The sequence below is a fragment of the Schistocerca piceifrons genome, chromosome 1, assembly GCF_021461385.2.
Source record: "Schistocerca piceifrons isolate TAMUIC-IGC-003096 chromosome 1, iqSchPice1.1, whole genome shotgun sequence".
Taxonomy (NCBI): domain Eukaryota; kingdom Metazoa; phylum Arthropoda; class Insecta; order Orthoptera; family Acrididae; genus Schistocerca; species Schistocerca piceifrons.
The window spans coordinates 42771795-42794241 of NC_060138.1; the positions used below are offsets into that span (position 1 = coordinate 42771795).

The following is a 22447-nucleotide window of genomic DNA, read 5'->3' on the forward strand; positions in this document are numbered from 1 at the left end:
GCTAAAACAAGTAAGAAGATTTACATATTTAGTAACACCAACATAAGGAAAAGTATAGATTGCTACTCGCCGTAAAGATGACACATTGAGTTGTAGACAGGCACAATGAAAAGATTGTAACACACTTACCTTTCAGCGAAAGCTTCATCAGAAAAGGAAACATATACACATTCATTCACACAAGCAAGCACACCTCACACACTCATCATCGACAAGTCAGACATGAATGCAACTGTCACATAGAATGAAAGCAGTAATCTTGAGTGTCACGGAAGAGGAATGGATACCGTCGTTTCAGAACTGAGCAGATGGAAGTTGTCCTTACAATACATTTTCCACTCCCAAAATTTTCGCTGCCTTATCCTATGGTAACCTGCTGTCTACCCAACAGTTTATGCCCCCTTTATCCTATCACCTTCTTCCTATTCACACACCCTCTGTCCTACCATCTCCTCCTAAAAAGCACTTGCCTGTCTTTCTCCATCTCTGCTCCTCTACCCCCCCTCCCCACCCCCGCCAAACTCCCTGCCCCCATGACCTCTTGGCGCTGTGCATGCTGAGAGTCTTGTCATACATCCATCTGGTCCCTGCATGCTCTGCCAGATAGTGCTCCTCTTGTCCCCCCCCCCCCCCCCCCCTCCCCCAGACACCTGTAACTTGGTATCCCTTCACCTTCCGTGCATCCTCCAGATTGCTCCTTTTGTTCAACCTGACAGCTGCATTCCGGTCTGAGCTGCCAGAGTTGGCCATCAGGTAGATGCAGTAATTCTTGATATCCCAAAAGTATTTGACCCAGTACTGTATTAACTTTTGTTAACAAAAGTATGATTGTATGGGGCACTTCAGGTGTACTCTGGGAAGTGAGTTGGGACCCTTGTTATTCATGTAGTATATTAAGGACTGGCAGACAATAGAAACCACGAGCTTTTAGCAGATGATGCAGTTATTTATAATCAAGTACTGTCTGAAAAAAGCAGCAGAAATATTGTCAGATCTTGATAAAATTTTAAATTGGTGCAAGGATTGGCAACTGACTTTTTGGTGTGCATAAATATAAAATTATGCATAAACATTTTCAGATATTCACAATTATAATCAGTCAACTCATAGAAATACATGAGTATAACAATTAAATCATACAATGGAAAATCCAGGATGGAACGTAATAATAGTAGAGAAGGAAAGTTGCTACTCACCATATAGCAGAGATGCTGAGTTGCGATAGGCACAACAAAAAGATTCACAGAATTATAGCTTTCGGCTATTAGTGCCTTTATCAGCAGTAGACACGCAACACACACGCACACACATACTCACGCAAACGCAGCTTGCACACACGTCTGCAGTCTTAGATAACTGAAACCACACTGCGAGCAGCAGCACCAGTGCATGATGGGAGGGGCGATCTGGTGGGTAAGGAGGAGGCTGGGGTGGGGAGGGGGAGGGATAGTATGGTGGGGGTGGTGGACAGTGAAGTGTTGCAGTTTAGACGGAGGGCAGGAGAGAAGACTGGGGGGGGGGGGGGGTTAAGTAGTAGAAAGGAGAGAAATAAAAGTAAATTAAAAGACAGGGTGTGGCAGTGAAATGACGACTGTGTAGTGCTGAAATGGGAACAGGGAGGGGGCTGGATGGGTGAGGACAGTGACTAATGAAGATTGAGGCTTGGTGGGTTACAGGAACGTAGGGTGTATTGCAGGGAAAGTTCCCACCTGCGCAATTCAGAAAAGCTGGTGTTGGTTGGAATGATCCATATGGCACAGGCTGTGAAACTTGGAAATTTGTGGTAAGGTTCTATGGGACCAAACTGCTGAGGTCATCAGTCGCTAGGCTCACACACTAATTAATGTAACTTAAACTGTGAAGCAGTCAATATCATGTTTGACAGCGTGTTCGGCAACAGGGTGGTCCACAGTTTGTCGGTGGCCATTTGTGCGGACAGACAGCTTGTTGGTTGTCATGCCTATGTCGAATGCAGCACAGTGGTTGCAGCTTAGCTTGTAAACCACAATACTGGTTTCACAGGTAGCCCCTGCCTCCGATGGGATAGGTGATGTTAGTGACCGGACTGGAGTAGGTGGTCATAGGAGGACATATGAGACAAGTCTTGCAGCTAGGTCCATTACAGGGGTATGAGCCATGAGGTAAGGGATTGGGAGCAGGTGTTGTGTAAGGGTGGACGAGTATATTGTTTAGGTTCGGTGGGTGGCTTGAGCAAGGTCACTGTACCAGAATATGAGAGCTCACTTCCCACATACAAACATTGCATGTTCAAAATTATGTTCAACCCGCCAGATACGTAGTACTTCTCAAATGAATGTGATTACTGCAGTGATGCAAGTACTTTTAAAGATGCCGTAATTCCTGCACTTGAAGAGAAAACTATAGAAACTATATCTCTCCAAGTTCCTAAAATTAGGTATTGCATCTTGCACTGTTTACAATTTCTTGTAATCCTTGAAAGCGGAGTATGTCTCTATATTGAATTCAGTGCTTTTTGTTTCTTTGATCACTTCAGGATGTCCCAAAAGAGTAGCCTATACTGAAATTATATTCCTCTTCAGTGAGGAATATTGCTGTAATTTTTTCCCTTCATACATCAGCTTATGTTGGAAAGATATTTTGTTCCTTTATCTCCCACTCACCTGACTTGTGTATGCCTGAACGTTTAGATCTGACTGCAAACTGCAGATTGTTAGCTGATAAAGTGTGGTCCTCTTTCTCTCACTTTTTAGTTTTGTTTACAGCTAGGTGTCTTGTTGCATCTTCCAGTATAGCAGCCTTAATGAATTTCTTTTATCTGATTCCCAACTTGTGCAGGTGGGGTAACACGCCTTACTGAGTCTGGGTTGTCAATGGTAACATGGAGATTACTTGGTGAAAAGAGACCAGTCACACAAGCAGAATGGGAAGCTGAGTTTCTTAAGTATCAACAATTTCCAGAGTTCAAGATGTGAGTATTATGGAAATATATTAAGACGGTGTGATTGCGTTATTTTCAATGAAAGTTTAAAATGACTAGCAAGCATCAGTGTGTGTCTTTGTGAATAAATAATTTTTTCAGAGTTGTTTTATGTGTAGAATGGAAATGCTGGTATAAGAAGAGAAAAAGAAAAGAAAGATTCTTTAGTGATAAAACATTTTCTTAATCTTCTTCTGGTTGACATAATGCTGAAGTCATTTTCCTAGTTTGTATTAATTGCATACAGGTGCACAGTCTACTGTGTGAGTGGCTAAGTATTGCACCTTAACTAGCCTTCCTTGTGTCCTTTCCTGCGCCACCCATCTCACCTCCTACTGCACAACTCCAGAGCCCACCTGCTATATCTTCCATGTAGAGAAACATGATGAGAAATAATAATACGCAAAAACAAGGGTTTATTACGACCACAGCAGAGATATTCAATAAGAAAGGGAAAACTCTTCGTAGTAAAAAATAATACAACTTGTCAAACACAAACAGGCATATGTCTGAAACAGACCATGAATAAAAGTAGTGGGGTATAAAAACTATGCCACTGATAATCCTTAATGACAGAGGTAGAGCGTTCGACATAGTTGGTCGACAGGTACGTCTTTGGATATCGCTGGAAAGTTGTAGTTCCCACTGCGATGTTTTCTGACTAGGCTCTGACTGATAGACTGTTAAGAGTTGGGGCATGAATTGTGCCAGAGCTATGGTGGACTGAACTGCCAACATGTTGGCTTGCGCTGCCCTATATGGCCGGGGTGTGGAGGAATTCATGTGAATCCAGTTCCGCACACATGATATGGTGGAGGAAACATGTCATTGGCACAGAGGACCTATGGTGGTGCTTGTCCTATCACCTGTTGTCCTTGTTACGATTGACGCAGTCTGGGATGGCAACACCTTGTACATATGCAAACCTGTGATGCTTCAGTGTCTGACCGTTTCCTGGTCCCTTTAGGTGAATTGCAGGTACATGACACCACATGTGCTTCTGCATCCGCTTTTTGAACCGTGCAGTAGCTTATTTGTAATTTGTAATCTGTAATGATCTCTCTACATCTCCATTTGTACTCCATAAGCTATCATATGTATACCAGAGTCATTGTTTTACTTTTCTCTTCCATTTGTGGATGACACATGAGAAGAAATATTGTATTTCTGTGATATTCTCACGCTGACCAAGCAAACCCTCTTTCTGAATCTTCTCAGTCTCTGATAAACATTCCATACCAACAGGTAGTTCTTAGGAATTGGTTCTAAGATGATTCACATTCCCTAAGGAGTCATCCAATAAATCTGTTTGGCACTGCTGTTCGCCTGGTTAGATATATGTGGTTGTTCCACATTAAATCAATCCAGAGATGTACTCAAGACTTGATTGTTGTGACTGGTTCCAATGACTGATCATAAACCATGTTGGCAAATGATATTGCCTATGTATTCACATTACTTTAAATTTATTTCTATTTTGGTTCAGCTGCCAGTTATTGCACTAGTCACTGATCATCTTCAAATCTTCCTGGATTTTGTAGCTATTGTCTGTGATGTACACTGTATGTATACATGTGCCATTCGTGAACAGTCTCAGAGAGCTGTAAACTTTGTTTGCCAGATTGTTTGTATAGATCACAAACAAGTACTGTCCTGTCACAGTCTTACCATTGAAAATCACATACTGAATTTTATTTTATTAGGAATGTTTCAATCTAATCAAACACTTTTCATGGTATTCTGTAAGTATTCCATGTATTTAGTTTAGTAGGTGACAGTGCAGAACTGTTTAAAGGGGCTTTTCAGAAGTCTAGAAACTCAAAATCAACCTGGACTCCACTGTCTACAATCGTCTGTACCTTGTGAACATGACTTGTACTTGTAGAAATTATGTCAGTTATTACAGAGAATAAATGTGACATTTTCCCACTTATGTAGTATAGTTACTAAGATCTCTTTTTAATTACACAACTAGTTTTTATGTGGTTATGTGAACAAAGTGTCTTCCACACAAAAATAGCAGTTTATTCACAGGATGTGCTGCCATTCATAATGATTTAAAAATTATACTGTTTGTGATGTTTTGACAATCAGTGCACTTAACGCAAGAAAATATTATTAGCATTATATGTTTGCACGTCTGTTGCCACCTTAAGTGCACTAATGTTCTGTTACACCATCACAACCAGTATAATTTGCAAACCATTATGAATGGCAGCACAGCATACAAATTTGCTGCCATTTTCATGTGTATGATACATTATTTTGGGTAAACACTCAAAAATAGCTTTTAAGCTGACACTATTTGGGTAACAGAGAAGAGCTCTTAATGATTGTACTACCTAAATGGAAATATCCTGCTTTCATTCAACAAATTTATGGCTGTGGCGCCCACTGTGTAGATGATGTCCTATAAAGATGTATTATAGTCCTTAAAAAAAGTCATCGTACACCAACAAGAAAATGGTTTAATAGTGCTAATTAACGAGATGCAGGGAACAAACTACCTTTTTTCCCCAACCCCTTTTGATTCTCCCTTTTCCTGTTGTATTTGATAGTCTGTTGCTGGTAGAGAGGCAAGACCTACCAGAGAGTTAGTGAGGGACCTATCTAGACCAGTGGTATTTCCTCACTTGATGATTGGCAATTATTATTTATTTTCACATTCTGTTATTTTGATATTTCATTTTTGTTGCCTAGAGGCAACGAAAAGTAACAAGTGTGCTCAAGTCTCCCACTGTGAGTCAGGTTTGGAAGACAAAATTGAGTATTTTTGTATTCATTTATTGCCTCGTGTGTTGCTGTGTCACCATCACCAATGATCATATAAACAGATTTTATAGGTGACCAATACCTTTTAGGATAAGTTGGTACCATTGTAGGTGAAATCTTGATTTTTAATTTGTTTAACACTTCTTGCCTGACTGTCTATACATTTGTCTTGACTCTATTATGGTTCCATTTGCCAGCAACGAGTTCAGCTACGTTTGAATCGATTTTATAGTTCTCTCTGTTTTGAATCACGTGGGTTCTTTCCACCCCTCTGTGTCTTCCTCGACACAAATGTATGTAACACATAACCTACAATATTTGTAAATTTCTGCCAGAAATTGTGCACACTCTCCTATTCACAGCTGAATGTATCTTTTTTGCTGCTCAGGTAGTTTAAATAATATACTTGTTGCTCACATTAAGTTGAAATAACTTCCTACCCCTAACATTTTGTTGGATGCTAATAATAAATAATACACCGACAGCATTAGTGACATGGAATTGAAGATTCGGGGCATGTTTTTTACCAGATTTATGTCGTATCCCTTTGCAAATGGGACATTTAGTATGTTTAGTATGATGTTGTAAGATTCTGTGTTCCTTCATTTAATTCTAAATACACGTATTTCATATTCTAAAGTTTGCAGATTGAAATCTTCTTCCATCACTAAGGCGCTATTGGAAAATTGTGCATATGATATTTTTCATGCTTTCTCTGAAGCATTCCATAACTTTGGTACTTGATTTGGCTGTACTGTATTTATGTAGCATATAACCTACAATATTTGTAAATCTCTGTCAGAGATTCTGCACATTCTCCGTTACAGAGCTGAGTTTATCTTTGTAGCTGCACAGATAGTTTTAATAACATTCTTGTTGCTTGAATTACTTTGAAATATCTTACTACCCTTAACTTTCTGTTGAATGCTAATAATAAATACTTAATATTTCTATCCAACTAAGAGGATTATTTTCAGCCAGATTACGTCACTTTCTGACGACTGTATTTATCTGTTTAAATGTCGCTGAATTCTGCACAGCAATAAGTAGGCTTCCGCTATGAGTCTATCCTCCAGGTATTCATTCCATTCCGACTCTTTAAGATTTCATTTCTGTTTATTACTGATATAGACAACTTTCTAATCCAGAAAGTTACCATTTCTACCATGAATAATTAATAATAATTTCGTGAGATTGCTTTGTGAATTCTTCTTCAGTTAAATTATATTAACAATTTATTTTTCTGACTTTGGGGGACATGTGTTCTGCCTGTATAACAACTATAGGTGAGCAGCTTGATATATGGTGTACAACTACACTCAGCTGTTTCTTGGGAGTGTAGTATTCCCTCTCCTCTTAACTCCCCCTTTAGACCTAAAAAAAACTCTCATGTTCTTGTCTGCACGTGCAGGGGAAAAAATGAACTACAATTTACAATGAGGTAGCCAGCTGCCCGTAGGACACACAACCTGCAGAGCTGCTTCCATGTCTCCCTCTCCCTCAGCGAGTGTAGACTTTTGTGGAAGATTTGCCCTAATCCTAACAGGCGAAGTGACCCATGCTGTCTCAGCCATATTTTCAGCAACAGTCAACGTCTCATAACTGTAAGGTGATTAGGAACAGCTATTTGACCAGTAGCCAAATTCACCTACCAACCAGAGAGAATTGGCCCTGTTGTCCACTATTCACCTTCAAGTGGAGACTAGTCAGCAAGATGAAGTAAATCAGAAGATGCTGTGATGTCAAGGGACACAGGTGATCCCAGAGACAAAAGTTACCAAATATTCTCAGTTTCAATCAAAACAAATTCTGTGGCTGATGCACTCTAGTGAATTGAGATGTCTAGGAACTGCATCATTGCTTGATAGTGTTCCTAATGACTAAAACAGACATTATTCAGAGAATAATCTACAAGGATATTGGGCAGTAGTTTTGTGGATCACTTCCACTACTCTTCTTGTAGATGGGTGTGACCTGTGCCCTTTTCCAAGAACTGTACACGGTTTTTAGCTCAAGGGATCTGTGACTGATTATAGTGAGAAGAGAGGCTAATTGAGCCACAAACTCACCATAGAATCTGATAGGGATTCCATCAGGCACTGGAGCTTTGTCCAATTTTAACAATTTCAGCTGTTTGTCAACACCACTGGCACTGATACTGATTTCACTCATCTTTTCAGTGGTATGAGAATGAAATTGGGTCACTTCCCCTGGGTTTTCCTTTATAGAGAAATATTTGAAAACAAAGTTAAGCATTTTGGCTTCTGCCTTGGTACCTTCAATTTCAGTTCTTGTCTCATTCATTAGGGACTGGACACTAACTTTGGTGCCACTAACAGCCTTTACATATGACCAGAATTTCTTTGGGTTCTGTGAAAGATCATTTGACAATGTTCTCCGACAGTAGCCATTGAAGTCATCACACACTACTCTCTTGACAGCCAAACATGTTTCATTCTGCATATCTCTTTTTATAGCCCTACAATTTGTTTTACATTTATTATGCAGTTATCTCCGTGTCTTTTGAAATTTCTTTATAGTGACTGTATACCGTGGAGGTTCCCTCCCATTATGAACTGTTCTACTGGGTACATATATATCCAGTGCATAGTTTAAATTTGAGTCATAGTTCGTCTACATGCTCTTGCAGAGCTGAAAGTTTCAAGTTCCTCATTCAGATATGGCACTACTGACTGATTTTTGTATCTAATTGACTGAACATTTATATGAATATTTATATCTTTCTGCATGTTTTATTTTTCCTTTGTACTTTGGTAATCATTGTTGCCACAGCTGTGTCATGGTTATTGACATTAGTTTTGATGTGGAAATCGCAAAGAGGTCAGGTCTTTTTGTTGCATTTACATCCAATATATTTTCATCATGTGTGGGGCTTCTGACTATCTGTTCCAAGTAGTTTTCAGAGAAAGCATTTAGTAATGTTTCACAGAATGTTTTTTCATGCCTGCCACAAACAAAACTGTAATTTTCCCAATTAATTTTTGGACAAACGTGTGGTTCCTGAAGAGGGGCAGCAGCCTTTTCAGTAGTTGCAGGGGCAACAGTCTGGATGATTGACTGAGCTGGCCTTGTAACACTAACCAAAACGGCCTTGCTGTGCTGGTACTGCGAACGGCTGAAAGCAAGGGGAAACTACAGCTGTAATTTTTCCCGAGGGCATGCAGCTTTACTGTATGGTTAAATGATGGTGGCGTCCTCTTGGGTAAAATATTCCGGAGGTAAAATAGTCCCCCATTCGGATCTCCGGGCGAGGACTACTCAGGAGGACGTCGTTATCAGGAGAAGGAAAACTGGCGTTCTACGGATCAGAGTGTGGAATGTCAGATCCCTTAATCGGGCAGGTAGGTTAGGAAATTTAAAAAGGAAAATGGATAGGTTAAAGTTAGATATAGTGGGAATTAGTGAAGTTCGGTGGCAGGAGGAACAAGACTTTTGGTCAGGTGAATACAGGGTTATAAATACAAAATCAAATAGGGGTAATGCAGGAGTAGGTTTAATAATGAATAAAAAAAATAGGAGTGTGGGTAAGCTACTACAAACAGCATAGTGAACGCATTATTGTGGCCAAGATAGGCACAAAGCCCATGCCTACTACAATAGTACAAGTTTATATGCCAACTAGCTCTGCAGATGATGAAGAAATTGATGAAATGTATGATGAGATAAAAGAAATTATTCAGGTAGTGAAGGGAGACGAAAATTTAATAGTCATGGGTGACTGGAATTGGAGAGTAGGAAAAGGGAGAGAAGGAATCATAGTAGGTGAATATGGATTGGGGGTAAGAAATGAAAGAGGAAGCCGTCTGGTAGAATTTTGCACAGAGCATAACTTAATCATAGCTAACACTTGGTTAAAGAATCATGAAAGAAGGGTGTATACATGGAAGAATCCTGGAGATAATAGAAGATATCAGATAGATTATATAATGGTAAGACAGAGATTTAGGAACCAGGTTTTAAATTGTAAGACATTTCCAGGGGCAGATGTGGACTCTGAACACAAGCTATTGGTTATGAACTGTAGATTAAAACTGAAGAAACTGCAAAAAGGTGGGAATTTAAGGAGATGGGTCCGGGATAAACTGACTAATTTCAGGGAGAACATAAGGGAACAATTCACAGGAATGGGGGAAAGAAATACAGTAAAAGAAGAATGGGTGGCTCTGAGGGATGAAGTAGTGAAGGCAGCAGAGGATCAAGTAGGTAAAAAGACGAGGGCTGGTAGAAATCCTTGGGTAACAGAAGAAATATTGAATTTAATTGATGAAAGGAGAAAATATAAAAACATAGTAAATGAGCAGGCAAAAAGGAATACAAACGTCTCAGAAATGAGAGGAAGTGCAAAATGGCTAAGCAGGGATGGCTAGAGGACAGATGTAAGGATGTATAGGCTTATCTCAGTAGGGGTAAGATAGATACTGCCTACAGGAAAATTAAAGAGACCTTTGGAGAAAAGAGAGCCACTTGTATGAATATCAAGAGCTCAGATGGAAACCCAGTTCTAAGCAAAGAAGGGAAAACAGAAATGTGGAAGGAGTATATGGAGGGTCTATACAAGGGCAATGTACTTGAGGACAATATTATGGAAATGGAAGGGGATGTAGATGAAGATGAAATGGGAGATACGATACTGCGTGAAGAGTTTGACAGAGCACTGAAAGACCTGAGTCTAAACAAGGCCCCGGGAGTAGACAACATTCCATGGGAACTACTGACGGCCTTGGGAGCGCCAGTCATGACAAAACTCTACCATCTGGTGAGCAAGATGTATGAGACAGGCGAAATACCCTCAGACTTCAAGAAGAATATAATAATTTCAATCCCAAAGAAAGCAGGTGTTGACAGATGTGAAAATTACCGAACTATCAGTTTAATAAGTCACAGCTGCAAAACACTAACGCGAATTCTTTACAGACAAATGGAAAAACTAGAAATGTTGGAACACGTGAGGCAATACTGACCCTACGACTTATCTTAGAAGAAAGATTAAGGAAAGGCAAACCTACGTTTCTAGCATTTGTAGACTTAGAGAAAGCATTTGACAATGTTGACTGGAATACTCTCTTTCAAATTCTAAAGGTGACGGGTAAAATACAGGGAGCGAAAGGCTATTTACAATTTATACAGAAACCAGATGACAGTTATAAGAGTCGAGGGACATGAAAGGGAAGCAGTGGTTGGGAAGGGAGTGAGACAGGGTTGTAGCCTCTCCCCGATGCTATTCAATCTGTATATTGAGCAAGCAGTAAAGGAAACAAAAGAAAAGTTCGGAGTAGGTATTAAAATCCATGGAGAAGAAATGAAAACTTTGAGGTTCGCCGATGACATTGTAATTCTGTCAGACAGAGCAAAGGAATTGTAAGAGTTGTTGAACGGAATGCACAATGTCTTGCAAGGGGGATATAAGATGAACATCAACAAAAGCAAAACGAGGATAATGGAATGTAGTCGAAATAAGTCGGGTGATGCTGAGGGAATTAGATTAGGAAATGAGACACTTATAATAGTAATGGAGTTTTGCTATTTGGGGAGCAAAATAACTGATGATGGTCGAAGTAGAGAAGATATAAAATGTAGACTGGCAATGGCAAGGAAAGCGTTTCTAAAGAAGAGAAATTTGTTAACATCGAGTATAGATTTAAGTGTCAGGAAGTCGTTTTTGAAAGTATTTGTATGGAGTATAGCCATGTATGGAAGTGAAACATGGCCGATAAATAGTTTGGACAAGAAGAGAGTAGAAGCTTTCGAAATGTGGTAATACAGAAGAATGCTGAAGATTAGATGGGTAGATCACATAACTAATGAGGAGGTATTGAATAGAATTGGGGAAAAGAGAAATTTGTGGCACACCTTGACTAGAAGAAGGGTTCGGTTGGTAGGGCATATTCTGAGGCATCAAGGGATCACAAATTTAGCATTGGAGGGCAGCGTGGAGGGTAAAAATCGTAGAGGGAGACCAAGAGATGAATACACTACGCAAATTCAGAAGGATGTAGGTTGCAGTAATTACTGGGAGATGAAGAAGCTTGCACAGGATAGAGTAGCATGGAGAGCTGCATCAAACCAGTCTCAGGACTGAAGACCACAACAACAACAACAACAACAACAACAACAACAACTAGTTTTGAATATTAAAGTCTCCACCAATGATTATTATATGATTGGGGAACTTACATACAAGTGAACTGACATTTTCTCTAAAGTTTTTGGTTACATCAGGAGATGAGTCTGGTGCTGAATAGAAGAATCTAGTCACCATTTTATGGCCACCCCTGATACTGAGTCTTGTTCAAACATTTTCACATGCAGTTTCAATTCCTATCTTGGTGGATTTGAGTTACTTGTCTACTGCGACAAATACATCACCTCCATTTCCCATTTGCCTATACTTTGGATATACACTGAAATTTTCCCCAAAAATCTCACTCCTGTCAATTTGAGGTTTCAACCAGCTTTCTGTACTTAATATTATGTGAGCCTGACTGCTTTTCAGGAGTACTTCAAACTGTGGCACTTGTGATTGTTTTGGCAGTTTACCATTAGGATTTTAATTGTCTCATCTGTTGGAAGCCTTTCTTTCGATCTTATGTTGTTACTTCTGGGTTTCCTACAGCTATTGTTATCTCATCTGGATGGAGAGTCGCCTAACCTAAAAAACCCTTGTGTGCATCCCCCACACAGTCAGCTACCCAAGTAGCTGATGTGCAGTGCACACCTGACTCTGACAAGTGGTGTGATGTTAGTTTGTGTCCCTTTTTTTTATATTGGTGAGGGTGTGAGAACAACTATTTGGATTGTAGATACAAATGTGTTCCTGTTGTGGTGTTCTCAACTTTGGTATTCATGCAAACACTTACTATAGTTTTTAGTACATAAAAAAATTGTTCTCAGCGAATTCTTCAACAGTACTTTTCCACAAGAAGAGTAGAGAACAATATTTTCAGTGAATCAAGCTCAATAATAAATATATTACTGCCCTTTTATTTTATTGTAAATATTTAACCCCATATGCAAGTATTCTGGTTTTTGTGCATATGGCTATAAACAGTTTGCTGTGTCATATTTATTAAAATATTGTACATTCACAGGCTAAATGATCTAGATGGGCCATATTTTCATATTTAAATCAGAAATCCATTTTTCCCCCTTCTGACAGAAAGTGTGTTAACTAAGAAACTGTAGAAGTGTCTGTTTCTGATGACAAGGAAATTAGCTCACTGAATAATATAAATGTCCAGAACCTGTTGTGGCTATTGACTGCTGCTTTCAGCACAGTTTATTGATGGACCTCTTCTCTTAATGACTCCCTAAAATTCTTTACAAATGTTATTTTATAGGCAGCACTGATGTCAGAATGATACAGTAGATAGTAATTCATAACTGGATGTAAATAGACCATCTGATAGTAACTGTTAGTTGTTGGACACAAGCTGAAATGTACATAATTAATTTTTTGTCACATTATATTTCAGTGCTGTTTACAGCTTTGAAGAAAACATTTATGACAGACATAAATAGTTTTTGAAAGTTCTGCTTTGTGTAATGTTAAAAACTAAGGAAATACATTTTTTATTTCATATTTCTTCAAATAATTTTCTCTCTGTGTTCCTTCCTTCACTTCCTTTTATTTATATTTTCAGAAAAAACAGAGACATCACTTTAAATGAGTTCAAATGGATCTGGTGGATGGAATATGCGCATCGGATGTGGGGACGTACACTTGGTGCAGCATTCTTGATCCCAGCTGCATTTTTTTGGGCTCGTGGTTATCTAAGACCCGCTATGAAGAAGCGTGTTTTGGCATTTGGTACATTAATTGGTTTGCAGGTGGCTAAATATTAATATATGCATTGACTTTATAGAATTTATGGTACCTCATGTAATAGTTAAATCACTGTTCTCATGATTTTTTTGTGATTCCAGGGCCTGATGGGCTGGTATATGGTACAATCAGGATTGGAGGATCGTTTCCATGGAGAGAGTGACGTTCCAAGAGTGTCTCAGTACCGCTTGGCATCACATCTTAGTGTTGCATTTGTGTTGTATACACTCTTTTTGTGGTCTGCTCTTGACATTCTGCTGCCAGCACAAGCAGCTCCACTTGTGAATAAGGCAACACGCCGATTTAGAATGCTTGCACACACATGCAAGGGCCTGGTATTCTTCACTGCTGTATCAGGTATATTTTTATCTCAATTGGAATTGCGCATTTATATGATCTCTTAAGTACAGAACTTTTTTGTCAGTTATGAGACATGTAATGTGGGCATTAAGAACAAGTTTGGTGATAGCAGATTTCAGAAAATGCGTGTGTTACATATTTGGCCTCTTAAAATTTATCTCTTATTACAAAGCCAATGAATTCGCAGTAAACCACATATTGATATAGTGTTGTGAGAAATAATTACCAGATGACAAAAACCATGCATACACACGCGTATGCACCGATATGCTGTATTTGTACACCCCTCTCCTGGCCCCCTCGCTCCCATAAACAAACACATTAAAATAAACAATATTATGAAAAGGAAAGTTGCCATTCGCCATATTAGTGGAGATGCTGAGTCGCACGTAGGCACAACAAGAAGACTGTCACAAATAAAGCTTTCGGCCCATAAGGCCTTTGCCAAAAATAGATGACAGACACACTGTGTGGCTACAGTTGCCTCAGACAACAGTCATGTGTGTGTCAGTCGTGTTTGTGTGTGTGTGTGTGTGTGTGTGTGTGTGTGTGTGTGTGTGTGTGAGAGAGAGAGAGAGAGAGAGAGAGAGAGAGGTGTGTGTGAGAGAGAGAGAGAGAGAGAGAGAGAGAGAGAGAGAGAGAGATCTATTTTTGACAAAGGCTTTACGGGCTGAAAGCTTTATTTGTGACAGCTCTTTTGTTGTGCCTGTCTGCGACTCAGCATCTCCGCTATATGATGAGTGGCAACTTTGCTTTTCACAATATTGTTGCATTCCATCCTGGATTTTCCATTATTTGAGTCACATTAAAATAAATATAGAATTATAGTGAATGGACAGGCCTAGGACTAAAAGGACAGCAACTCACTTCATGGACGTTTAAAAGACATGATGCAGCTAAGTGTTTGCAAATCTGGCATTATATTTTTCTGTTTCGATGTAACTTATGGTGAAAGTGTAATAACATAGTGTGTAAGAAAATCACATTTAGTGTCTAGCAAGAATGTGAGAATTTAGAGGCAACTTCCTAAAGGGTGGTACTTAAAAGATGAATAGTGCTGAATTAGGACTGTTTGAAAAATGATCATTTACAGTTGTTAATGATTCAGGCCCACGTTCCTGGATAGTTCTTCACATGGTTTTTTTTTTTTTTTTTTTTTTTTTTTTTTTTTTTTTTTCAGAAATTAATGGTTTTAAATTACCTAATAAGAAATGACTACATATACCTGCTTATGGCTGTGAACTGCTCACAAAAGAAAAAAGGACTAAGGGCTACGGATACAGCAGTGTGATTGTGTTGTGAACCAGATCATAAACAAACATATGTACCATATTTACCTGATTATAACTGGACCATGACTATAAGATGACCCTCCTTTTTTAAGAGGCTCCTTGAGAAAAATATAATTTTTTGACATATTCTGACTAATCAAAATTACAAACTTTCTCTGCCTAAACAGTTAACATTACATCTATTCAAACTTATACCATTTATTGATTATCTACATTTTGATAATACAAGGAGAAATAAAATAAACAAAAAAAGTAATTTAAATTAATTATGGGGAATTGTTTTCTTCACAGTGTTTTTCGTTCACTTAGCCTACCATCTGTGGTATTACAATTTTTAATCCTCTTTGTTGTCATCCTAACAGGACAGCTGTGAAACTTACATCTTTGTTGTCACAAATATTTGGCTGTTTCTTCTGAATATGTTGCAGTTTGTGAGCTTGTGGTTCCAGCGGGACCTGAGAACAGTGTTTCATCCACCCTTCCGAAAACCTTCCGAGGGGGCTTGCCATGTTTTGGCTGGTTTGTGCTTGGTACCACAGGGCCCCAGCCTTTGCAGCATCTTTTCCCTTCGGTGCTGCATTCTGTCCTCTAGCTATTCTTTTTCCTCTCCCTTGTGCAACATGTCTGGGATGTTTTTGGGAGTGTTCTGCATTGTCCATTGCTGACATAAGAACAATCTCACCATTGTTTTTCATTCACTTTCCTTTTTTTTTGTTCACCTTCTCCTGTCCTCCTCTGGTTCGGCATTTGAGGTTCTTCTTTTTCTTCTTCTTCCCTGTGCACTCCTGAAGGCTGGCCCACGCATCTGACGCTTAACACGTGACTGGGTAACACATAATTCCCAGCCCTGGGTCGACAGGTAGGGTTCGCACATACCCCCTGGTACAGGCCAACCCCAGGGAGAGGTGACTGGCTAACTTGCTAACTTCCCAGATTGCCGATTGGTCCCTCTGTCAGGTGTTCAGGAGTTGTGACCTGAGGGTTGAACAATCACCTAAGGCGGGTGTGTTCCCATGCGAAGGGGGCCTCCAGTTGTAAGGAGTGCACCATCGGAGATGCTGGCAATAGCGGGAGATTTTCTCACAATGAGCCAGTCATCTTCACAATCAATATCTACGAAACGTAAACAGAATGACACTAACAACTCAAAGACTCTTGCAGGTGCACCATGGTTCCTCATGGTTTCACATACTGAAAATGGTCAGCCCTTCTCAATGGTAAATCTGTTTATTATTCAGAATGGTGTTGGTGCAATTGCCAGCCTTGTGAAATCTTGCTCTCGTTTACGGAATGACACTTTGCTTTTAGAGACTACTTCTGATTCTCAAGCACAACAGCTGCTTGCTCCTTCGCTTCTCCATGGCTATCCTTTTCATCTCGTGGCCCATAGAACTCTGAATTTTTCCAGAGGTGTTATTTACATTAGGCTGCTCGACTGAGGCCGAAATCCAAACCTCTCTGATCAGGGTGTCCTTGCTGTCCATTGGGCGATGAAAAAGTTGTATTCATCGTCAGTGCCCGTGCACTCTTTTTCTCACCTTTGGTAGACTGGTGTGTCCATCCAAGTTCGAAACAGGTATGAAGTTATCACAGTCAGACAGTTCATTCCAAACCTGATGCGCACCTAACCGTGTCATCGTTTCAACCACACTCAAATGTCTTGTCAACACCCAGCTAAATGTGTAACCTGTGGTAGGGATGCGCATGGGGGCAATTGTCCACATCCTTCTCCCTGCTGTATCAACTGCAATGGCAACCATGCTGCCTCTTCTTGAGATTTTCCTGTGTATCTCGATAGCGGCCTGTCCAGGAGATCCAGGTAAAAGAAAAAGTTCCTTACCCAGCCACTTGCAAGTTATTGGCTAGTTGCAAACCCTGCGTTCTGCTGTCTGTCACCTATAATACTGTTCTTGTTACATCTCGCTCCATGAAGGACATGGCCACACAGACATGCGACCTCAAATTCAGCTCTGAGGTTGTGAAATCGGCCAGTGTCAAGGAGCATCACCTCCCCTCATCGAGCTGTACAACAAGCTATGAAACTCTCACCTCAAAGGGTGAAGTCAGCAGCTACACAACAAGCAGGCCAGAAAGGACAGAAGGAATACTCCTGTGTAGACTTCCTACGTCCCTCCAGCCAACCAACATCCGAGTCTTCCTCTGCTAACCAGAAAGGCTTGAAGAAGTCCAACAAAGGCAAACGGATTTCTCCTTTGCCGACTTGCAGATCCTCTTCGACGGTATTGCCACGTGATGCCTTGCCTGGCTGGCCTCCGTGTGACCAGTGTGTACCACCAACCGTTTTTCTGCATTGGACTCCGCAGACAGACAACACAAAAAAGCTGATGCTTCTGTGAACCTCATGGAGCAGGAGCCTCCTGCCTCTGTGCCCTGTAGCAGCGAGTCTTTGCAGGCTGTAACTCGGCAGCCGCCATGGTGTCACCCCTTCATTTTTTCCTCCTCGTGACTCTGCTCCAATAGAACATTCATAGCATTCTACCCAACAAAGAGGATTTATGGCTGCTCTTAGCACCGCATCATCCCTTTGTACTCTGCCTTCAGGAAACAAAATTATGTCCTCACGACCGCTTTGAGCTCCCACATTTCTTCCTGGTCTGTTTTGACCTTCCCCCTTGAGGCCGCCATTCCATATCACGGGGGAGTCGTGCTGTTCACATGGGATGTGATGTTCATAGTCAACGCATTTCCCTGGCTTCCCGTCTTCAAGCTGTTGCAGTTTGCCTTTTTCTTCCCCTCCTGACTTTTTCCTTCTGTACCATTTATATCCCCCTGTCATTCAATGCCACCAGTTCCAGTTGCAGAGTTCCTCCAGCTTATTGAGCAGCTAACTCATCCATTTCTGCTGCTTGGTGACTTTAATGTGCACCATCCTCTTTGGGGTTCTCTCAGAACCTGTCGGAGAGGTGCCGTGTTTTTAACCATCATCCTATGTTGGCAAACTGCATTCATTATAAACAGATGTGTGCGCAGTGTTGTTGCATTCTTTGGGATAGCATAAAAGCTAGCTGGATTTCATTCACTAGTTCTCACACTTCCACTCCCTCCTCGGCCGTGTGGACCAACCCCCGACAGCTCTCTGGGACCAAGATCCATTCCCCAATTTCTGGCCTGACAGTAGCACATGATGTCATCATGTACACTATTCCTATTTCCAAGGCCTTGGGCCGCAATTTTGTGGAAGTTTTGAGCTCTTCCAACTATCATCCCGCCTTCCTCCATCGGAAATGAGTGGAGGAAGCTCGGGCGATATCCTTCTCTTCTCAGAATAGTGAGTACTACAATGCCATCTTTACTACGAGAGAGCTATATCATGCTCTCACTTCATCCTGATCCTCCTCCCCAGGGCCAGATGCTGTTCACATTCAGACATTGCAGCACCTTTGCCTTGTGGACAAGCACCTTCTGCTTATAATACCTACAACTGCATCTGGCAGAGGGCACATTTCCCAGACGCTGGTGTGAAGCCACTGTCATACCCATACCTAAGCCCAGTAAGAAGAAAACCCCCCTTCTAGCTACTGCCCCATCCCTCTCACCAGCCGTGTTTGCTAGGTGATGGAATGTATGATTCATGCCCAGCTGGTATAGCGGCTCGAGTCTTGCAATTTACTAACCACTGCACAGTGTGGATTTCGAGTGCGCCGTTCTGCAGTTGACCACCTCGTCACTTTGTCCACCCATGTCATGAATGGCTTTCTGCGGAAATCTCAGGCTGTGGCTATGTTTTTCGATTTGGAGAAAGCCTGTGACATCTGCTGGAGTACTGGTATCCTCCATACTCTCTACATGTGGGGCTTCGATGGCCGCCTGCCACGTTTCCTTGGGGAATTTTTAAAGGACCGAGTTTTCAAAGTTTGTTTGGGTTCTGCCCTGTCGGACGCCTTTATTCAGGAACATGGTGTGCCTCAGGGTTCCATCCTGAACGTCATCCTCTTTAGTACTACCATTGACCCTATAATGAGTTGTCTCTCACTGGGCATTTCCGGCTCACTGTTTGTTGAAAATTTTGCCATCTATTGCAGTTCTTGATGGACCTGTCTCATTGAGTGGCGTCTCCAGCAATGTCTCAATTGTCTTTACTCATGGAGCATTGATGATAGCTTTTGTTTTTCCTCTGACAAAGCCCTGTGTATGAATTTCTGGTGGCGCAGTTGGTTTCCCCCTTCGTCTTTACATCTTGGGCCTGTTGCTCTTCTGTTTGTTGAATTTACAAAACTCTTGGGGCTCGCACTCCCATGTGTCTTACCTGACAGCTCGCCGTACGCCGTCCCTCAATATCCTACGTGTCCTCAGTGGTACTTCCTGGGGTGCAGATAAAACCTCCGTCTTCTGTTTATACTGTTCCCTTGTCCATTCGAAACTAGACTTTGGGTGCTTTGTTTGTGCACCTGCACATCCATCCCTCTTATGCCATCTCAGTACTATCCGCCACCATGGCATCTGTTTGGCCACTGGTGCCTTTTACACTAGCCCAGTTGAGAATCTGTATACGGAAGCTGCTGAACTCTGCTGTCCCTACCGCCATGACTTTCTCCTCAGTAGGTATGCATGCCATCGCCAGTATGGGGCACATCCCTCTTCTCTGTTACCTCCTAGAGTTCTCTCTTGGTACTTACTCCAGCAGCTTAACTTCACGCTACCTGCAACTTTTCCGGTGGGTGTGAACCCTTCACCACCTTGGCTTCGGGCAGCGGCCTGTTTTCACCTTGGCCCTCATTTGCTTCCTGAGAGCACTATTCCAGCCTCGATCTATCGCCTTCAGTTTCACAACCTTCACATTCAACTTCATGATTGTACCTATGTGGACACTGATGACTCTCAGACTGACCGTGGTGTCGGGGGTACCTTAGTCGTTAGTGCCGATGTTTTTTAGTATCGGCTTCTGGCACACTGCTCAGTATTTACAGCAGAGCTCTTCGCCACGGAGTACATCCATCAAAGCAAGCTTTTTGATTGTGTCATCTGCTCAGACACTCTCTGTGCCCTTCAAACCATCTGTGCACTGTACACAGCCCATCCCTTAGTGCAACAGGTCCAGGAAAACTGTCGGTTGCTCACTCTTGATGGAGCCACTGTGCTGTTTATGTGAGTTCCTGGTCATGTTGGCCTGACAGGAAATGAGGCTGCTGACGCTGCTGCCAAGGCTGCAGTCCTCGTGCCTCAGCCTACCAGTTCTTCTGTTCCCTACGATGGTCTCTGTGTTGCCGTCTGTCAGGAGGTGGTGTCACTGTGGCATCGCTACTGGTCCTCCCTTGCTGGAAATAAGCTCCAGATTATTAAGCCTCTCCCAGTGGCTTGGACGACCTCCTCTTGGCACTCCCACTGCGAGGAGGTCATTTTAACCAGGTTGCGTATTATTCACTGCCTACCACTTTGTACACATTGTGCCCAATTTTTAATGTCTACCACTTCCTGACAGAATGCCCATTTTTTAACGATTTGCGTTCCTGCTTGGGTTCGGCTGAGTTATCAGCTGTTTTAGCAAACGATGCGTGGGCTATCAACCACATTCTACTTTTTATGCGTCTTAGCAATATGGTGAAGGCCATTTAAATTTTAGTTCTGGGCCTCCATTTCTTTGTGGCATATTTTATAGACCTTTCTCCATGTCCCTGTTTTTAGCTGTCTTCTCTTCCATTGATTGGGATTGACATGTAGCCATTTTTAACTCATCTTTTTGTTTTCGAGTTTCATATCTTTGACATAGGCTTGTATGACCCTAGTTGTTTTTGCAGCCTGAAACAAAAGAAAGAAAAACCTCCCAAAAACATAGCGGATTTTGTTTCTATACTGACGTGAGAATGTTACAGTGTCTCTTGCTTCCAAACATGTTGTCTGTCCATTACTCTCTCATTGATTGCTGACACACCCCTAGTCATTTCATCATACCTCACGGTGAGCATCAACAACATTGGTGCACAAAACCAATGTTGGCCTCAATCTAGACTTTTAGTATCTCCTGCAGAAATGTATGCTACTGTTGACTATTTTTCCAATTTTAAAAGTCAGTTCAATTCCGAAAGCAAATGGATTTAAGCAAACTACAGTTTAAACGTGATAGATGTTCATAAAAATCCAAACTATGCAATATACGTTCCCGTGGTTGGTAACACAATGGAATTTCTGCCCGCTCACTACTACCCTCCCCACACCCATCCTAGTTCAAAGCCGAGCCGGTGTCACTGTGCGCCCTGTATTGTTCTGTAGTGCTGTGCTTGAACAACAGTGAAATGTGGATAGCAATATCTTCCAGGGTGGAGGTCATAAGTGACAACAGCAACTAATACATAAATAAAAGATTGCAATCATGATTTGATGCAATTCTTAAACTTTCTCAAACCTGCAGTGTAGTTACATCTGCTGCTACTATCTCCACAATGAGTCTTTCCATTACAATTTATTCTTGCGATAACAGTTGCAGTAAGTTTAATGTGATCTACTTTCTTTGTAAGACATTTAACTCTGGGTTAATTTTCTTTCTCGTTTCATCTGAATATCATCATCTTTTTATAAAGCCGATTAAAAGCTGACAACATTTTTCCCCAGCATTCTAACACACGAACAACAACCAAATTTCCCATTTACAACCCACTTGGTAAATCTCTACAGTTATTCATAAACAAATAAGATATTGACGTGGATTCAGAATCAAGTAATGATTTTTGAAGGACAGGATTTTGCCTTTGAATGTTGCATTTACTTAACAAAGCGGCATAAATGTATTTGTATGGTATCCATATGAATCAGAACTTCTTTTCACAAACCTGCTCCAATACTACAAAAGTTTGTAAGTTTATAGGATTTAATGGCATTTCCTGTGGTGTTTCACATATAGGATTTAATGGCATTTCCTGTGGTGTTTCACAGAATTGTTAATTTTTACACAGAGCAGTGACTGTTGTAATCACTAGTTCATAGCTTTTCGTGTATCCCTTGCACTAGTGCCGCGAATCTGATGTCATGTGATTGTTCGAGCAAGGTCAATACTGTATCGAATGCTTCAATGTATCAGGAAATTTTGAGCCTATTCAATTGTAAGCATTGTTTGTTAAGCCTACCCTTTGGGATTGTTAAAAATAAATTTGTGCGGAACGTCAATTTCCAAAGCTTCATCTTTAAATGTAAGATGACCCCTATGTTAATCTATTAAACAATGTAAAAACTTTGAACTCAGCAGCAATTGCTTAATCTTCGAATATG

The 22447-nt window shown here is 41.0% G+C and overlaps 1 protein-coding gene across 5 annotated transcripts in view; it reads left to right on the plus strand.

Annotated features, from left to right (window-relative positions):
• LOC124780652 (cytochrome c oxidase assembly protein COX15 homolog) overlaps positions 1–22447 on the plus strand; it is an 85866-nt gene that overhangs the window by 43308 nt on the left and 20111 nt on the right. For all 5 annotated transcript variants that reach the window (XM_047253801.1, XM_047253799.1, XM_047253796.1 and 2 more), the window contains 3 exons: positions 2818–2950; positions 13393–13579; positions 13676–13931. In XM_047253801.1, the coding sequence (XP_047109757.1) occupies positions 2818–2950; positions 13393–13579; positions 13676–13931 (576 nt within the window). The remainder of the gene's footprint in view (positions 1–2817; positions 2951–13392; positions 13580–13675; positions 13932–22447) is intronic.